The sequence below is a fragment of the Triplophysa dalaica genome, chromosome 14 (assembly GCF_015846415.1).
Source record: "Triplophysa dalaica isolate WHDGS20190420 chromosome 14, ASM1584641v1, whole genome shotgun sequence".
NCBI classification, from domain to species: Eukaryota; Metazoa; Chordata; class Actinopteri; order Cypriniformes; family Nemacheilidae; genus Triplophysa; species Triplophysa dalaica.
The window spans coordinates 13,084,541-13,105,886 of record NC_079555.1 but is presented as its reverse complement, the minus strand read 5'-3'; the positions used below and the strand labels follow the sequence as shown (position 1 = coordinate 13,105,886).

The following is a 21,346-nucleotide window of genomic DNA, read 5'->3' as shown; positions in this document are numbered from 1 at the left end:
CAAGGACTCTGGTAAAAGATTAAACCATGAAGTCATCTCTTCAAACAGTAAATCGAGCACATTTCTGACACGGGAAATTGTCTTAAACTGTGCAGGTTCACTTTGGTTCAGTTTATTTACATACCAATGATAGTCTCGACTTCTGCACAGATGTTACTATTGTACCGCTAACGTATTTCCCTCTAAAGGTTTGTATTTGCAGAAAAGGCTAATAACCTTAAAACGTTCAATGGTAGCATCTGTGAATAATATCATTACTTGAGGGCTCTTGTCATTGAGAAACACAAGAGGGAGAATGAGACTGGGCCACAACCCATGTCACAAATGAAGCTGTTCTAATGTTCAATAACAACTAGATTATGGCTCAGACACCTCACATTCATTTATGCATTTCAGACAATTTCATAAAACAGCATATTTTACCTCACAGAGATGCTACAGATAGTGGCACAGGGTTTTGACCTTACATGTAGCCACTGTGTGGCTTTGTCTTGTTGAGAGATGTGAAGCTGCATTAAAGTTTAATATTCATAGGAGAAAGAAGGCATGGCAAAGGGTCAAGCAAGATAAAGTCCAGGGAAAAAGAGGGTCGGGTGCAACACGAGTAAGAAACACTGAAGCAAGGATTTGAGACAAAAATACATGAAATAAACCTCAAATAAGTGCTCCAAATGATCACAGCGTTTTAAGGAAACGGTGAGACAAACAGACTGAAATTTAAGTCGCTGATCACTGATAATCTTCTCTAGTTTACAAATCCTATTTCAGCTTAGTTATGTTCCAATTTTGCATGTCGATATGAGGAAGTACAACTAAAATGGCAAGATTTATTTTGTCTATTTTGTTTATATTTGATTTTTGGTCCAAAAAACATAAGAAACAGTTTTAGACATGTAAAGGGGATAGTTCACCCCGAAATAAAGATTCTGTCATCATTGTTTACTCTCATGTTGTTTAAAACCTGTATATGACTCTTACTTCTGTCAACACAAAATAAGATATTTTGAGAAATGTGGTTTTGTGTCCATACAATGGATGTCAATGGGGACCAACGTTGTTTGGTTACCAACGTTATTCAAAATATCTTCTTTTGTGTTCTGTTGAATAAAGTAAGTCAAACAGGTGGGGAATGACATTAGAGAGAGAAAATGAGGGAAGAATTTAAATTTTTGGGTGAACTATCCCTTTAAAGTACAATCTCATGTATGGGTTAAACTCTCCTCGTTTTATAGCAACTTTCTCTTTAAACCCCATTTTGAGTGTGACCGTGACAGGGCCTGTGTGTGTGCGTTTGTTTATATACATGTGTGCGTTTTTTTATATACGTTTGTGCCCTTGTCCGTGGACACATAACCACAGACGTTGGCATATGCAGATTGTTTAAAATGCTCTCAGGTTGCGGTGTATTAACTGGACTCAGGACAGCTCACATATGGCTGCTGTCTTCATCCAGACAGGTGAGAGTATCTGCTGCTGCGCTAGCCCGCACACGCGAGGATAATTGTAGCAATATACCAATGAGTTTCTAAACAAAGCACTTAGCAGCTGTTTCATACCACAGCAAGGAAGCCAAAGCAATCTGCGGGATCTAATTGTTGTTCTTTTTCTGTTTAGCGCACTAAAAAAGAGACCGAAATACAGAGACAGCATATTACACAACACACTTTGGGGTTCTTAGACCGGTTCGAAGCCATTTTTAACAGCAAGAGCGTGATCGCAGATGAATTATTAAGCGTAAATTGAGCTAGATCTCAGGGGTCTAGTGTGTACGCATTTAAACAGCCCCAGATGCATCATGGTTCATTATGTTCTTCCAAAAACAACAGCAGAGTTCATAATCATGGACCTGCAGAAAGATAAAACGGTGTCCAGAAAAACAGTGTCTTACCAGCCATCATCTTCTGGGCCTCGTATGGCTCCATGTAACCGTCCTCTGAGGGCTTTTCTGTGACCGTCTGGGTGCCGCCTGCCTGGTCCGCTGCATCGAAGGGGTCTGCATAGTCCTCTAGGATGGTGAGCTGAGGAATAAAAAGTGAGAAAACCGTAAGATTTATTTGTGACACTTTTCTACTGTTCCATTAAAGAAAAAGAGTGATGGAATGGTGAATATACTGTATGCTCAAATTTTTATAAAAACAAAGCACCATGTTTCTTGACAAAGTCTCAAAATATTGTGCGTTATGTTCACACCAACAATTCACGTGAAAGAGAATGTTTGGACAATTTTTGACCTGCTGAAATAATTCATTCCAAATTAAGAGACATGTGTGAAAAGAACTCATTTCAATAATTCAATAGAAATAGGAGAAACACTGCAGTTTCGGTTCAAGGCGAAAAAAACTTGAACTTTTTGTTTGTACTGGGTTGTCTATGTTGACAAGCCTTATAACACTTTTTAATGGTTTGATTTTTGCAAAACCCAGTGAGAAACATAATTGACCTATAATAATAATTTACGCCCCCAAAAAATAAATCACCAAATATTGAGATACAATGTTTCAGAAAGACAGCAGCAATATATTAGTTAAAAATAAAAATCATTCCAAAATAAGAGACCTGTGTGAAAAGAACTCATTTCAATAATTCAATAAAAAATACAGCGGTTTTGGTTCAAGACAAAAAATATTAATATATTTGTTAATAAAATAATTAATACCAAAATAAAAGACTCATTTAAATAAGTGAAATAAAATTAAAAATTAACAGCCGTTTTAGTCCAAGACATTACACATAAAAGTTAAACTACTGTATAAAACAAAGTAAAATGACAATATGGTGACAATTCTGCTTGTGAATTTATATTTGATTTGCTAATAACAAGTGCGGCAAACTGAACATGAAATATCTGTAAATAACAATCAGGCAATCAGGGAGTTGTACTATTCTGCTGGAACTACTAAAAAAAAGCATAGAAAGAGAACAGGAGTATAAACTGTTCCTCTGCACAAAAACAGGCTTTAGCATGTAAACACATTTAATTGCAGGTCTGTTCTTCTCTTTCTTCAAAAGAGTATTTCACACACATGATGGTAATTATATGCACATGACCAGTGCTCTGACATTTATTCACCACCCTAAAACTTTTTCTCATATTGGAATTTTCTCTTGACATCTCAAAGCTGTAATCAAACACTCAGTGCTTCAAAATATGCCACAAATGTGGAGGAAGGATGTGACAAAACAATAAGCTCCTGAACAAGGAAGTGCTGAGCTGGAATACCAGCCATCCAACAGAGTGTAAACCAAAAAAGAAAAAGATTCCGGTAATGCCAAGCATTTTCTTCTCCTGCACGAATGGCAACTCCCGTTCAAGAACCTGTGATATGATATCACTTCATAAAGTCCTTTATAATTCATAAAACAATGAATGAATAATTTAATTTGGTATAATGGCATCACTATCTCCAGCCTGAAATGAAACATGTTTGTAATTTTGCCCGCAGTGAGAGGGAAAGAGTTCAGAGAGATGGTGCCATCTGCTGCGCTGGGCCCTGACGGAGGTTTGGACTGTGAATTTGGACAAAGCCTCGTATTCCTTTCGGGGTAGAACCTCTTGCAGATATCTTGCAGAGATGGATCTTTATAATAGTTCTGTATGGTTTGTTGAGAGAATTACAATAACTGAAGAACTACAAATAGATCCGAGCACACAGAGAATAAAGGAAATCCAAATAAGAGCCACTTTTCGATTTCTTTTATAGGTCTCTAGATTTATTTTGAGCTGATTTTTCTCGGAAAGATGGTAAATATTGTCACATTCATGAAACACCACAGCTAAATCTTCACTTTAAAACCCCTGCAGGACCCCGAATCCAGTCTTTATTACATACCGCTGCCCAACTAATGCCAACACTTTTAGGTTGTGTTCACATTTGCCATGTTTGGTTCGATTAAAACGAACTCTAGGGAGTTTGCTCCATTAATGCAGTTTATTTGTGTAAGTTTGAACGCTGCCCCTCGAACCCTTGTGCGCACCAAACAAGCGGACCGAGATCGCTGAAAAGATGGGTCTCGGACCACTTTCAAACGAACTCTGGTAAGCTTCCTTTTGAAATATGAATCCAACACGGTCAAAATGCATCGAACCGAACCAAAAACTGAAGCGGTAACAATATATGACACTTCCGTCAGGGTTTAGCGGCCCTTAAGTTTTATCAACATTTACAGTCACCAGCCTCATGTTAATCCAAACCCACATTGCCAGAAATGAGAGGCAGAATATCTGAGCAGAGTTTCTATCCAATACAATGAATGATTGATGATGCCAAGCTATATGGACAAAAAAGGCATAGTAAAAATGTCATGTACATTTAAAGGTATATGAAATTTAGTGGCATCTAGCGGTGAGGTTGCGAATTGCAACCAACGGCTCACTCCATCCCTCCCCCCTTTCGAAGCTGTACAGTGTCTGACACAGAACAAAATAATCATCGCGTTTTCACTTCTTCGTGACCCGTGCACTTGACTGATCCCACATCCTACACTGACCCCGCCCCCCGATGTCATCATCCATCGCGATGTTACACTGTAGGCATCGTCCGATGCCAATTTGGTTTACATCGCCCAACCCTAATGTTTACTAAACACGCTCCATAGAGCAGTGCCAGTTTGTTTGTTAAGGGCTACTATAGAAACCACATGGTGAATTGCATGCAAGGGTACCTGAAGTGTATGTAGATAGAATAAAATCTGCATCAATGTTCTGGAGACACCTACACGCGTTGCTCTACCTATAATTCTGCTTTATCTCCAGTACCATCTGTTGTGCTGCCAGCAACTCCGAATGTAGCTGCCAGGCTTCTGACAGGCATTAAAGAACACAGATAATGGTTTACCAGTCTTGGCATCTCTCCACTGGCTTCCAGTCCACTACAGAAGGTGCTGCAGTTTGTTTTGAAGGCTTTGCATGGCTTAGTGCCACAATGGTGTTCCATGGTCGATCACACCTCAAGGCCTCTCAGATCTTCCAGTCAAATGTTTATTGTGTCTGTCTCTCAGGGTGACTGTGCTTTTTTTTGCTTCCACACCAAAACTGGGAAACATCCCCCTCTATACATCATATCTCGCACTGAGACTTCTAAATCTCACCCCAACAGTTACTAGTACAGTACACAAGCACATGAATGGCTTCAAAATGAACAGACAAATAAAAGCAAACAGAAACCACAGTTTTAACGTCTTAAGGGCTTTGCTAAAACAAAATAAACTTAGACGGATTAAAACAAATCATTAATTAAATAGAAAAACAAATAAAGTGATTATTTATAAACAGTTTTTTTCAAAACACGTTCTCTGGTTCACATTGGTCGAACAGACAGGTAGTCCCGCCCACAACTCACGTTATTGATTGAACCATTCGATACAGGTCAGTCAAACAAGGTAATGTTTAGAAAATACCCACCAAATCTTCTTTGTTTACACTTTGTTTGATGTGAACATATAAATTGCTTACTCTTAGTTGTGTCTAAACATGTTTAAGATAAAAGTCTTATGTACTTGCTCAATAACTGAATTTGTGTCTGTTTTTAGACCATACATAGAAAATAGGATTTAAGATCCAAAATTTGAGTATAAATTTGACATCTTCCTTCGCTCAATGGTATGTCAATAGTATGAGAGAGCAAAAGAAAAAAAACTTCATAACATTCTTCTCTCTCTCTCCCTCTCTCTCTCTCTCTGTGTGTGTGTGTGTGTGTGTGTGTGTGTGTATATAATTACAGGCTATTTCTTTGTGTGCTGTGGGTTTGTGAAAGAGGACGATATGCAGCATAAACACCCTCTAGTTTATTTTCCTACCACAGATAAAGTTCCTCTGAAACATCACCGTTAATCAAAAACTGTTAATGGCACAATGACAGATGTTAGAAAGTACACTACAATTCAAAAAATTCCTGAGATCGGATCTGAAAAACTGCCATATTCACTCCCATCATCATTTCCAGTGATTACAAAGTTAACCCAAACCACACTCAATTCTAACTGCAAGTTGAATGCAACTAAAACCAAAAACACTGACCTGTACTATTCTACAGTATCTACACACCATCACACAGCATATTACTCTACATTTCTGTAAACAGAATGTATGTAGTGCATTGTATGTGCAATGTGTAGCAGATACAGCAGGTTCAACTTCTCTTTACATTTTTAAGCACATACATGTGGACAGCATGTAATGCATATAAATATAATGCGCCTGGAATAGGATTGTACTGATGATTTTGTGCCAGTCTTACCACAAAGCAACAACAAACAACCATCACAGAGTGAATATATATTTATCTCTCATCTCTTATGTGATGCCACTCAAATAGCACTTTCACGCTTGTTAATGTTGTGGTTTCAGCAGGGCTCTAAAACATGTCAAGGTCAGTCTGTGCCGAATGAGTCAACAGGCTCCAAATACACCATTATCTGACAAAGCATTCATACCATTAAAAAAGTGTTCAAGTTGACCTTCCTCTTTTGAATTGAACTTCAAAAGAACTGAAGCATAAATAAACCTAGAGGGAAAGAAAAATGCATTTGGAATCCTTTTTATCCATCTTTTACTCTAGCTGTGATGAGCCTGAAGAGAAAAGGTACAAAATAACTTCTTTTGCAAGCACATCACTCATAAACTAAGACACTTTCTGGTGCAGCATCATCAACATGAGCACCAAATGACCTACAAAGTTATAACATAAAATGTAAATGGTTGAATGATGAATGTGCCTTCATTGTACAATTGTATTGTAATAATAAATGTCTGCTTGCAATTATGATAAAAGAATAATATTAACCACAGGCTAAATAAAAGTGTCCCAAAATTTATAAAGCGAAACACAAATGATGTTGAAATGAACGCATCCTGTTGCATTTCCCACAGACGCAACAGAATGTTTACAGCCATTTCCCTCCGTCCTCGATTTCACACTCAACCATTTGTAATGAGCTATTTACCCTAAACAGAAACGAGGAGAGAATAATTAAACAAAGTGGCTCTTACTTGTAAAACAGGGGCCCCGCATGGCAACAGGAGCCTGTCTGTGCTTCAAGAGACTCCACAAACAGGGCCTCATGAAGAGGCAGGACCAGCGGGGGACACGAACACTGCCTGGGGACAAACCATCTGTTGCCTGGCATGTGCTGGGTGTGTCACAAAGCCACACTTGTCATGAAAGTCAAGCTAAGCCGCAGCTCCATGCTACATGTGCCCTTGAGATATACAGCAAGAAAAAAAGCCCTAATTACTGGTCTAAGATCAGCAGTCGTATCCAAGGTTTAACCTTAGACTGAGTAAACTTTGTATGAGATCACAAGCTTTTGTCATGTCACTACAGTTCTGGTTACATTTTAGTAGGGTTGCAAGATAATGGCTAAAATGATAATCGCAATTAAAAATGGCCATTATTCTGTACATTTTTTATTTCACCTCTGCATATTTATTACTCTTTACAGAAACTTAAAACTCTCGCCTGGGCTCGGTGGTGACGCCACACGGCGTAAACACATAGTGCTCATGCAAGAAATACGGCAAAAGTCACGCACGGAATGGTCAAACACGCATGTCTAGTGTGTGTAGAAATAACAAATTCCACATGCTTTTTGCATATATGCAACATGCCTCAAATGTTATCCCATGGGTTTTTACATGTTATCCCATTGGTCTCACATGGGATTCACACCAAAATGTTCCAAAAACAAAAATGACCACAACAAAATGTGGACTCCCATAAATGCTCCCAAATATGTTTTGAGGTTGCACAGGTTAAATTTCGGGAGCATATTCGACTACAATGGTCGCAATTTCGAGCCCTGCTGGCGCTGTTGCAATTCTGTGACACCATGATTATTTGTTTTTACAAAAATAAAATATGAACGCATGACGACTATTATGCACGAATTGTGGAAGAAATCCTTATCACGATTAAAAGGCAAATACATTTTGGGATTGAACATAAAAAACAAGGCAATTGTTTTTATTGTTTTCACAAAGATTGAGGCAAAACAGCAAAAGAAAATGAGACCGAATTTATAACAGTGATGTTCTAAAAGCTTTATTCACAAAATGATTCACAAATTATTTTCTACAATTAGACCTTGACTTTTTACATTAAATAAACAACAGGAAAATTAAAACAAAGAGACAAAAAGCTTGGGATAAGTTGAGGTCTCTAACAGACAAGATCTTATGACTGACATATTTCTGTAAAAAATATAACACTGTATGATAGAGGATGACATGACACAACTATTCAGTTGTGTTAGTGTTATATAAATAATAAACTGAGAGACACAGAAAAGCCCAGCATGCTGTAAAAAGTTGTAACACTGCCAGCATGGTACAAACCCACTGCAAGAAGTTGCCACACTATAGCCTTTGAAGAACAACTCCTGTAACATACACAGCCTTCAAGAACACATTTCAAGACAATTACTGTCAGACTTAAAATCGCCTGCTGTGTGCAATGTTCCCATTGTTAGCCATAATCCATAGGTGTCCGACGGTTATGTGCAATAAAAGGTTATACCGTAGTTATTTTTAGCCAGTTTGTATCATAAAAAATGCTCTTTTGAAGTGCAGGGATTATTGTCAGAACCTTTTTAAGCCAATTTACATTTTAACATGGACAAAATGTCTGAGTTGACGTCAAGCAGAGAAAGCATGTAATTTCTTTCCCCCATGTAACGCCAATTGCAATAGAAATTGTTTAAAAACACACTAATGGAATGCATTTATGGCGGAACTAACTGTTTGGTAGTGAAAGATGGATGTTTTTGACACCTGTTTGACACACATAAATTAAACAATTTCTCTGTAACACAACGCACACCTGTAGGACACCTGAGGGCGAGCGATCTTCCAGTGCCTTTTGAAATGTACTGCTGCCTTCAGGCTTTGTAGCATCTGTGTGAGCTGAAGTTATTGTATACAGTAGGTTAAAAAAACTGACTTATGTCACTCAAACCAGCCTGCTGTTCAATTCTGGTTGTAGATATATGAGATGTTTTATTAAACTGAACTTTATTGGCTCATTACAAGACATAAAAATCATGTGATCTCAATTAAGAAAAACTTACTTTAGAAAACAATTAACATTTAGTATGGTAATAAAAACCAAATGTGCACCCAAATGGAAGTCACAATGTATAAAAGCACCTAAAAAAGAACCAAGATGCTTTTTCCAGCCGCAAACATTTTGCCAACACTGGTCCATTTCTGCTTGATTAAAATGTTGCTGAGGAAGCATTATGGAATAATACTTTTTTCAAGTCATAAATTTTACTTGAATCCACAAACTATAATTCTCACACAGTTCGAGTGACTTTATTCCCCGGATTTGTTGCTTTGAGCAGATCTTTACTTCCAGAAATATTCGCCTTGACATTTTTCCTGATAACACTATCCCATCTGTCAAAGTGCCAAACCGGAGGGTGGAAACGGTGGCAAATGAGGGAAGTTGGTGAAAGAAAGCGAGAGGGGAAAAGGGAGAGAGAAAAAGACTTGACGTTGGTGATTTACGTCTTCAACCGCGAGGGATTTCAATGCGAGATGACCTAATAGGACTGGAGGCTTAGAGGAACGATTGCATTAAGGGACATTTCAAAAGGGCCTTTCTGCTGTTGTTGTGTTTTTGCAGGTGATGCTTTGTAAAGGCGCGATCAGATCTAATGAGAAGGGCCCGCTGAGGAGCCGATCTACCTCAGCACAAAGCCACCCAGAGAACCATTCACCACAGCACTGCAAAGCCTCTGAGAAAGGACGCCGCTGCACACTACAGAGAGTAAATATAAAGTGAGGAGACCGCATTGTACAGAACTGGACAAGACACACATAACAGTTTGAAGAGAAAAATAAACAAAACACCACATTCTTGATTTGACAAACGTGAGGTTAGAGGAACCAGCGAGAAACATCAAGTGTTTGTGTAACGCAGCTTGGGAGAATAAAGCAAAGATATTCTTGTTGATGACAAACACACATAACGTATAAACAAATCCACAAAGCATTTTCAGTATGAAGAACGAGCAAAATGCAACACAATAAGGCATCCTGGGATAATGCAGAAATCATTGTCAAAACACAATCGCTCTCATACGAATGTACTTTATCTGACTGAAACAACAAAGCCTTTTTAAAAAAAGGACATTTTTGATGATTTGAATCTTCATTTTTATAGCCGATTGTCCTAATGCATCAACGCGAGAGATGGCACAATACAGTTTAATGATTGTACCTCAAAACACCTGCAGATTACCGACGCAAACCAGAGTTCAGAAAACTGTTTTAGGCAAAAAAAAAAAAAAATGAGACATCAAGTTATAACTCTGGTTGAATAATGGATGAATAATGAATTTCTTTTTTTTAATGCACATGACAATGCCACCCCACTTTTAGAATGACCCAAATCTACATGCCGAGTGCTGTATCTTATATATAAAAGTATTTTTCCCCCTAATGTTTCTATTTCTTCAAACCACTTCACATTTACATTTCTGCATTTGGCAGACCCTTCATCTTTCCATTGCTAGAGCCATCATGCAACACGAACACATCACAAATCATGTGTCTTTTCCCAAAACAACTTTCATTCCGTCTAATTTATTATCAATCAGATGTAAGCCTCCATAAAACAGCTTACACAGAAGTTCTGAACCCATGTGCATTGAATTTCATACAGCTGGCAAGCCAAAATGATTTTTATGTTGCTTCGAGATTGTTGTTAACAGAGCCATTGATCATGTGTCATGAATCATCCATCACAGCCTTGAGCGCGAAACATTCCCAGTGATCCATGTGCAGAACAGATTAGAGCGAGAACTTCACCTCACCAGGGTTACATAAGACAGAGAAACCTAAAGTGACCCTTGACTTCACATCTGCACGAGAGCGAACGCCCACGGCTAATCTGCTTCGCAATACACTCAGTGTATGAATGTGAGCAGTCATAATGCAAAAACATTTCAGTGCCGATTGACACAACAGACCACAATAAAAAAATCAAGTTTTCGCTTTTGTTCTCATTTAGATTTAGGAAATGTGCACAGTAGTAAAAATGTACTTGTGTGTAATGATTCTGCAACTTCTGTCACATAAGCCGTCACTCTATATGACATCATACCATCTCAAAGAAGTCCTTCTCCACAGAGAGCCTGAGTGGACTGTGAAGATGATGATGCTATTTATACAGCGCAGATATTCAAGATTAAAAACAAGGGGATACGCTTGACGAAATCCAATTTCCTGTCACCAATCTCTTTCTCAATAACAGATTTAGAAGTTTGAATTTGAGAGGGAAATGGAGGTGGATGCAGGGGAGAAGAAATTGAATTTTGATGCTAAAATATAATTCAGCGTATTTTTATATATCTATACAAGTAAAGAATACAGAGTGCATGCGTGTACATATTTATATTGGCATCATAGAAGAAATGCTTTAGTCTGTGGCACTGTGATATTATTTTCTTTGCAAACCATTTCTGCTGTCTACTGTAATGACGATATTATAACATGATATTTACAATACTAATATGTAAACCAAAAGGATGATGTTAAAAAATGTTTTTCAATTTAACTTTTAATTTATGATTAAATTATTATTATTATTATTATTATTATTATTTTTATAAAAAACTGTGCACTCAGACAGGACCATTTTAAATACTGTATTAATACTATTATAGTACAAAATGTTTAGGATGTAATATATTTTGAATAAAGTAACACCTAGACATTTACTGTGAGTCTCGGCCACTTACTCCGCTCTATTCAACCTTCATAAGCGACATGATTTTTCTGGATATGATACAGGAAAGCAAGCACAGCCACACAAAGTGAGTGAGGTCAGCCTGCGGATCTCTTGATTACAGGCGGAAACATGGTGACCTCAGTTGGCCCCTGGAGAAAAAGGAGAGAGGGGAGGCTGGTACGTGTTCGACCTTAGTCTACCATGAACTAGAAGAGAAGGGTGGAGACCCACATCCACCCAAATGGAGCGAAGGCACGGGGCTTTCCACCATTCACTGAACTACCAGCACAGGCATCCACCCTAAACTCGCTGTGATGTAACCATCCACCCAGTGTCCACGGCACATGATCCAACCTGGTAATTCCAGCGAATTTTACATTAAGTTGTGGGACAAAAGTATAGTAAAGAACTTCATCTGCATTACTATGGAAAATGTGCAAAAAGAATTAGATTAAGTTTTAACTTTATCATCTGTGTGGTAAGATGCTAGAGGTGTGTAAACCACTCCCTGTCTATTTCAAGGAGCAAGATCGGACTTGCCCAGTCGAAAGGGATTTTCAGGGAGCAGTAAACACTTCCTGTCAGGAAGAGAGCACTTCCTTAATCCTGAAGCAAAAGCATTCACTCTTTTCTTCAGCAGTATGGAGTTTGGCCGGAGCTTGAGACACTGGTCTGTCCTTCACACATTGGCCAGGTATATTGAATTGGTCGAAATTACAACAAAAATATCTTCAATCTGTAAAAACATCACAAATAATAACAAAAATACTGTGCTGGGTTTCATTTAAAATACATATGGGGGATATGGGACCTCTTTAATTGAAACTACAGTATAATCGGTGTGGTCTCTGCAGTTTCATTTTATGGCCACACCGTAAAAATAAGTCATCTCTGTGGGAAAAGAATGGGAAAAGTGCAGTAAAAACCTCCAGGTAAACTGATCTATCCCGGCACATACAGTGAAAATAAATATAATGCATGAACATATATTTTTACTGTACAATGTAGTATATTTAATCCAATTTAAAATTGACAGCCTTTTAATTGTTATTATAAACTATTATAAAGCATGTAGTTTATAATATATATTTACTTTTAATTGTGAGAAACATACTGTATATTTGACTACACTGATTGTTTTTTGTTGATATCAGTTGTGTAAATTAGGAATCTTAAGAATTTTAGTCGTAAAACAGTACTCTTAATTTTTATTGCATTAGTGTCATGTTTGTTGCCCTGTGCTGGTCAATGTGTGTTAATGACATATACACTTATGAACTTTAAAACATCCAGATACCAAAATGTCTCAAACACTAAACAGAACCCATGTTTGTACTATAAATTAAAGAGGATTTGTCAGTGGATTAGAGGCAGTTTAAAGAGCAACTAACAAGCCTGTTATGTTTGTTTTGCCTTATGTAAAATAAAATCAGGATCGACTAAAACTGCAACCTTATGCTATTAAACTGCATTTCCAGTATTTTTATTTCTCCCACAAGACCCTGCAGTCATCTCACCCTGACTGTAATATTCCCGCTGGAGAGACAGTCTAACTGCAAAGAAAAAAAGTCAACTATCGCAGGGCATGTAGAAGAGAACAGACTAATTATATGGACTAAAGAACAGTTATGTAGTCTCCGTGATGCTAGTGCTTTCTTCTAAGAGTACGGCTTAAAAGACCTATTCTTTTACTCTCTGTTTGTGCCCTCCATGGTAGAGCACCTCAGGGCTTAATTTGTTTCTTTAGACCAGTGTGTTAAAATGATATTTTTTGTCCACTGGTGCAGACTAGCAAGTGCCCTTTCATGCCTATCTAAGATTAGCCCTTACACACAAAAACAAACCTATTCCCATTATGGTCTCAGACAACTGCTCTCAGATCAGTTTGCCTTAGCTGACCTGCTGGACTCACAAGCCCTAGAGGAGCATTACTTCAGCCTTGATGCTAAAGCGAATTTAGGACAGCACTGCCGTTATTAACTCACATCCTATCAATAGTTCTATGGTTAGTCACAGACACAGATTTACCAGTATGGTTTTCTTCCTACCACATTGCCAGAAAAGAACTGTGATTGGACAGTTAGGTGACAATATCATCAAATCTGAAACTCTGTAGTTCTAATTTCAGTTCCGGGTCTGATTTGCGTCACTCCGTGTAATGCCCGACCTACATTCCATTTGATTAGACCATCTGACCAATCAAATCAGAGTAGGCTGACAGAAAGGAGGGGATTAGACGGATGAATCGCCGAACGAAACATTTGAGTCAGTCAAGAAGTAAGGTAATAATAACTGCCTATTATTAGAAAATAAAAGAGTATGTATGCCATGTATGCATGTAAACTTGTTGTTGGACACTCCATAAACCAAAGTAGGACCTCAAAAATAAAAAATAATTTATTCTTTAATAGAAACCAATAGAATTTCTATGATGGTTTCTATAGTTTTGTATTCATTAGGTATATGCCAATATCTTAACATGTCAGTCTTTCAAAGCTTTGTTTTTGATTAAACTATTCCTTCCAATCCTTGCTTTTCACAACAAATAATTCCACGCCTACCAGAGTGGCGCCTTACATTCTAGGTTACATTTCCCACGCATATTCAAAATTCCCAATAACAAAACAAATAACACGTTTTTTTCAACCAGATAAACGGACACGGTTTTTTAAATGGTTAGGAGAGGCTAGTTGCTTCTTACAGGAAACAATGTAACCTTTAATTACATACCTCATATGTCAAATGTGTGGGAGAGTTTTCATTCATTCAAACAACTATAGCACTCACAGAAACAACACGGTGCATGCCTGAAACAGTTCCACAGATGCATGTCATTCTTTTGTCGTTCAGTGGAGGTCAACAGGCATTTGTCTCTTTTACCCATTCATTTAAATGAATACCTCACATATCTGAACACAGATGAAAACGCATACCAATACACACCACTGTCGCCATGGTTACATAAGTAGGTGAGCTGAACCTTGTCAGGTGCACTGGAACCAATTTACAGAAAACTATAGACCCTCTGCTGTGTTTAGGTTGTAACTAAATGCTGCACTTAAACATATTTTCTGTCAAATATGAGTCACCAGGAGTGCACAGTTCACTCCTTTAAATGTTCTGTTTTTTATCAGTTGTTATGCAGAGCATTTAGATTTAGATCTTTGCTAAAATGTAGTGGATATTGATTTTTTAAAGGATATCCATAAAAAGGCACAATTCAGATATGGCGCAAAGATTATGGCGCGAATAAGTGTTTTTCTGTGTCTTTGGTGTGCTATAAGTTGTCCATGCATGTATTAGACACGTAAAATTGCAAAAATTTAAGTGTTGAAACAAAAGATCCATTCTATCTAAAAGCGATTGCTCAACCAGACCTGCCTGAACCACACCCCCACGAATGTATGTAATTACGTGGTGTGACTTGACTAAGACCGCCCGAATGTAAACGAAAGTTAGGTGGGCGTACTTGTAAATCTCATTGGCTATAGTTTTAAACTATTTAACATGATATTTCTTTTTTATAAAACCTTACCAATGCTTTAAATCCTGCTCAAGTCGCGCTGGCAAAGTTGATGTATCGGCTTGATCATCTTCAGTATCTGATTCGGGCTGGAATTGATATAAAGAAGTATCGATGACATTTTATCACCTGTAAGAACAATTGCTCTATTGCTCACTATGCACTGACCAACTGGCCAATCATAGCACACCTCGCTTTTCAGAGTGATGAGCTTTGTAAAAAATCAGCGCATTACGGAGAGGCGGGGCAAAGAGGAGATACAAACATGCATGGTATTTGTAAAATACAGCATGTTTTTAACCTTAAAACGTGTATACACATTACATTACATCTTAAACAAACGATAATATTTGATTTAGCCGTGTAATTTGACCCCTTTAATTTAGTTTTAAAGCTCTGGAAGAAGCTTTAAAATCAGACGCTAACCCGTGTTTTCTACTCAGGATCAGAGAGCTGAGTTAACTCTCTGTAAACCATCCACTGTTTTGAGGGTGATCATAAATGATGGGGCAAAATACAGCCGATCCCGATCAGGTTAAAAAAGCCTTGATCGGCCCCCGATCTTTTTTGCAATCACCTCGGGACATCCCTAGTAGTGAATGAACACAGGGTGCCTAAAAAGAATCCTGATCTATAAGGAATGAAGCAAGTTAATGCTTTTGAGGGGAAAAACCGATCTATATGGCACCATGAGGCCTGAACCAGATCAACACTCTATTTGATCACTTTGTTATTTGAACCCCGGTAATCCAGACTGTGTACTTCTTAGAAACATCCAAACCTTCTGTTCGACCTCAGATTAAAGTCCATTAACTTGCCTGGCAAGAATAAGCCTAGATAAAATATGCTACTGGAATAAATGTAAAATGTAAATGCATTCAATTACAAAGCTTATTAAGGTGTTCAAGCACGCAATTTAGTGCATCACCAACATCTGAGTGCATCAATGAAACTTATCGGTGAGGAAAAATGACTAATAATGAATATATTGATAAATTGCATGCAGTATCCACCAAAGAAGAATATTAGATGGATGCATATGAAAAAATGAGAAAAACTGTAGACCCTAATGCAAGCATATGCAAGGTCACTGTCACCACAGCACGCATGCTTTGTTTGTTTCTATTATCTACAGTTTACCTTGCAGTAATTCACTTTCAGGACAGGAGTCCTTCATGAATTTACCACGAGAAGATGAACAAAGTTATCGGTACATCAGTGTGATTTGTGTGTGTGTATTATCAGTGTGCATGTTGCTAATAAGCGTTATATTGAAACCATAATTGATCATTTTCCAAAATGCCGTAGGCCAGAAAACTATAACAACAAAAACCTTTCTTGTCTTGGAGTGTGCCTATAAGTTCAACAATGCTATATCATAGAGATTTCTTTACAACAATCTATACAAAAATGCATCCATTCATCAATTTTTTTATGCTCCTCACCTTATTTACTTTAGAGTCACGTGGAGTCTGGAGCCTATCAGCATATTTCAAGCATATCATGTCAAAGCGGATGTGCAACGGTGTTTCATGCATTATGACTTCTTTACAATGTTAAATGTGCAGTCTTCTCATGCTTGACATGGAGTTGGACGTATTACGTAGTATTTCTGTGCTCAATACACTTCCTCAAGGTTCGTATACTGTAGGTTTCTGAAAGTTTTTTCCGAACATGAAATACAGTAACGTAACCACTTTTCTTAGTCCCTTATTATAAAATTCTCCAGGACAAGCATGCTTATGGCAAGCGAAAGAAATAGCCCGCCCATGTGTCAAACGACAAGCGATAGGAAGATTCAGGATTGGGTCGCTGTATCAAGATTGGCTGCGCTGTGGGCTTGCATTTTATTACTCTGCGATAGTGAGAGAAGTTGAGGTGTTTGTTGGTTCACAGCATTTCAGCGATGTATGTTATGTAACGGTGGATATAACGCTGGATTTGGAGATCATTTGAAACTGATAGATGGAGCGGTCCCAGTACTAAAAGATGCTGGAAGTGAACTGCATGCGGTAAGTGAAACTGAGTCATATGTCTGTGTTTTGTTGGTAATGGGTGCGTGCTTTAGTGCCCCCCCATTTTTGTCATTAATTAAGTAATTTGGTTTATTAATAATAAAACACTTATGTTCATTACAAATCAAATTAGAGGAAGTTATCAACCAGCTCTAAAGATGTGGAGGCCAATGTATATAACAAACATAAAGAACTAAAAAAACTGGCAATGCACAGCCTCTCCTGGCTTACTGCTTTACAAACACATTCACATCTTGCCTGCGGTACTGATCAAACTGAAGCAAATGACTGAATCAGGATGCTGTTACAAAATCAAGATAGAGCAAAACACTTGACACAGCTATTGGCATTCTGAGCATTAGGTGAGCATTTACATAATTATCATCCACTTGTCAAGTAATTAAGACATTAGTTGGCCTTCTCAATGAAAGCAGGACACCAGCATTCCTGACTCACGGGTCGATATACATAACATTCTGTAAGAGCCAGCAGATTCAGTTAGCATATCAAGAGATGAGATGCTGTTTCCATATGCCAATGCATCTATGATGCTGTCTATTTTAAAATATAACTAAAGCACTACTTATAGTGTAGCATATCAATTTACTATTATAAAACTGCACAGATCCATTTCAATAGCAGTAGATAAATATCCAAAGGCTGCAATTTAAAATCGTCTGCTGGGCACTTTGAAGATGTCACAGCCCCGTCATGTTAGTGTTTGCACTTGAGCAACAAGCTAATTCCATTAACAAAATTAATTACTGTACGTTTATAAAAGGGCAGCTTTGGCCTTGCATCCCTTTCCACAAAAAAAAAACAATCTGCGATTTGTGGCACACTATTGTCTCAATGATGACATCACCGGATACTGGCATGATACAACTTGATATCACGGGAATTTGTAACTAGTTTACGTGGTGACCAATTGTGACCCTGGATCACAAAACCAGTCTTAAGTAGCACGGGAACATTTTTGTATGGGTCAAAATTATCGATTTTTCATTTGAGCCAAAATCATTAGGATTTGAAATAAAGATCATGTTCAATGTAGATATTTTGTAAATTTCCTACCTTAAATATATTAAAACTTAATTTTTTGTGAGTGGATGGCCTGCCACAGAGCCCCTGATTAACAACTTCAAAGGCAATTTTCTCAATATTTAGATTTTTTCCACTCTCAGATTCCTAAATTTAAACGATTTTATCTCAGCCAGATATTGTCATTTTCTAATAACTGATGTATCAATAGAATTTTTTATTCAGCTTTCAGATTATGTAAAAATCTTAATTTCGAAAAATTGACCCATTGTTGTCCAGGGTCACTATTCGAACATTTATTGAAGAACACACGCTGACCTTTTATGAAACACAATTTAGTTTTGGTACTTTTTTTCCCCCTATGACGTGATTCCTATCTCTTTCTACATCCTACTTTCAAGTGCTCACGGAAATACGATAATTTCCACTTCAACCCGGAAATAATTTACGCAGTCGTCTTTCTAGCAGATAGAACGTTTTAATGCTACTAAATCATTAGTAGCATTGATGGTTTTATGTAACTGAATACTTCCCATGTTACGTAATCCAGATGTTATTCCCAGGTTGATTTAGGATTTATTGAATTTCCGAGAGCATGTGAAGGCAGCATTACACCAGTATGCAAAATCAGACGAAGCCAGAGAAAAAGACAATAAACCCCCACGCAATACCTTACATACACAAAAACACAGTACTCGCATCTTTTACACTCTTTTACTCCTTATATTTTTCTGCAGGTCAACCCTCCTCAAACACTTGTTCAGTAATCTGACCATATCATTTCAGATGTGATATTGATAACATGGCTGACCAGCACAAACTGGTCAACAGCAGTCCTCCGTTGCCTCTAAGCACCTCAATGACCTGGACCTCAATGGCGTGGACAACAATCCCCTTTTAACTTCTTGACCCACAAGCTGCAGTATTTATCCGAATTGATGAGTCAGTTGCTTTCTTGTCTTGCATTGATAGGCAGCTCACAAGCATGTTCATTGGCTCAGCTATAAACCGATCGCCCATCAGCATGTCATTCTGTGACCTGTAGAGTAAAATCACACCGTGTAGGCCAGACAAACTAACACTCAACTGCAATGCAAAAACATTAAACAAACAACCAGGACAAAGAAGCCTGCAGGACGCTTAAGTTAACAAACAGAGCTGCTGGGAACAAATCTGTGGGGGTTTGAGCAACATATGATGACATCACTAGAAACATGCAGTCTTTGCATCATATCATGAGTGTACAGTACGTTAAGTCAGCTAAGGCCACACCTCACAGGAAAAGGTGTGGCAGGTAAGAATTGCAGGGGAAATGTGGTTGCAATAGGAATGGAGTTACACATTTGTGAAAGTTCTGGCGGCAGTCTGTGTAAACAGTGTTACTGCTGTGATATCTGGTTCACATAGCGAGTCAGGTAAACGAACACACAAAATGCATGGAAGTTGACTGAGTGTGTCTGACAGTTTTGGTTTTTAGTCAGAATATGTCCACTTGAGAGAGAGAGAGAGAGAGAGAGAGATTTGTCAGATTCATGTTAACCGTCCGTCAAAAAGGTATGTAAACATAAATAAAACACAATAAAATATCAATAATTGTGCACATGGACTACAACGTACTTTGACATGCGTCCTAAAACAAGCACGTGAAGCTTTGGGCAATCCTCACATGCAGCAGCTCAGATATTTCATCAAACTTTCATCAAGACATGTTTCAGGATGTCATGTTAAAAGTTTTCAATGGTCATAACCTTTGTGGCACATAAAAGAACTCGTTTTGCCGGTTTTGAGAAAACCCAGACCTAACGTGCGCATTTGCTCTGTGTAAAACGTAAGGTACTCTTTTCAAACATTCCATAGTAAATATTTTCGTAAAACAATAAAAACATACTTATGAAAATAATAATAAATAGTGATTTACTTCGATTTATTTAACAAAACTATTTCACGATCTCCAGGGGCATCGCTATCCTACCTGTAAAGGTGGACTTGACATCGGTCTTACCTTCTCCTGTTTGTTGCTGCTGGACTCGGGTTCGGCAGGTGGAGAGGTCGGCGACTTCACCGCTGTTACCCCGCCACCGCTGCCCGAAATCGACCCGCTCCTCTCGGTCGCTTCCACCTTTATGAGCCGGTGCTTCGGAGACACGTACTTGACGTCCGGCGAGCCCGTTGAACTAAGTCCTGAGGAGAAGGGAATATTTCCGCCTCCCGTGTACGGATCTTCGAAGTCCAGTTCCTTCTGGAGTTTGTACGCGGTGATAATATCGGGCTGAGCGGACATGAACCCGGTGCCCGTCTGCGATTGTTGCTGCTGGTGGAGGTGATATCCGGGCGGACTGGATACGGTTGCGTGGAAGTGTCTGTAGTCCGGTTTCGGGGGCGCCGGTGGTGGGGCTTTGGTGGTTTTGAAACCCAGGTGCTCCTTGAACCATCTGGCCATGCTGCCAGCGCATTGCTCAAAACTCTGATAAAATATAAATATATCCGTACCAGTTTCCCGTCTTAGCCTCTTAAAGCCTTCTGATACGAGTCCGTGTGGTGTTCTCTGGATTGCGGTGTGTGTTTCTCGACCTCTACCACTTTCTGTTTGGAAAAACTCTGCGCTTCACTCCTGCGCTCCGCGCTTGTGTGCGTGTTTGACTGTGTGCGGACAGCTGATCAGTTGGTGGGATATTCTACCTGAGAACACTGCCCCCTATTGGGACTAGACACGACCGCACTTTTCTACACAACATCTGATCATTCCTGCACTTACAAATGAATGGTTTATTGCATCACCTTTTACTTTATATATAAGCTTGTCGAGGTGACCACGTGTTATTGATGTTAAATCTAATGTTCTTCAGAGCAGCATGTTGGTTCCAGAACTGTTATTTAAATAAATTGTACTTGGATGTGCCAATTTATCACACTATAAAAAGCTTTCTATCTATAAGATTGGGGGTGTAAATAAAACATTACAAACTAAGGCCCGGTTTTACATTTGACCCATCTTAACTGAATATGACTTGCCCTGAAATATCTTAAAATATATC

At 38.4% G+C, this 21,346-nt stretch overlaps 1 protein-coding gene across 5 annotated transcripts in view; it reads right to left on the bottom strand.

Annotated features, from left to right (window-relative positions):
- zgc:158464 (uncharacterized protein LOC791139 homolog) overlaps nucleotides 1-21,144 on the bottom strand; it is a 99,074-nt gene extending 77,930 nt beyond the window's left edge. For 3 of the 5 annotated variants that reach the window (XM_056765996.1, XM_056765997.1, XM_056765998.1), the window contains exons 1-2: nucleotides 20,314-21,144; nucleotides 1,889-2,018 (exon numbers count right to left, since the gene is read on the bottom strand). In XM_056765996.1, the coding sequence (XP_056621974.1) occupies nucleotides 1,889-2,018; nucleotides 20,314-20,751 (568 nt within the window). In that variant the 5' untranslated portion in view covers nucleotides 20,752-21,144. The remainder of the gene's footprint in view (nucleotides 1-1,888; nucleotides 2,019-20,313) is intronic. The other 2 variants (XM_056766000.1, XM_056766001.1) reach the window with 2 other exon arrangements.
- Nucleotides 21,145-21,346: the final 202 nt, after the last annotated feature.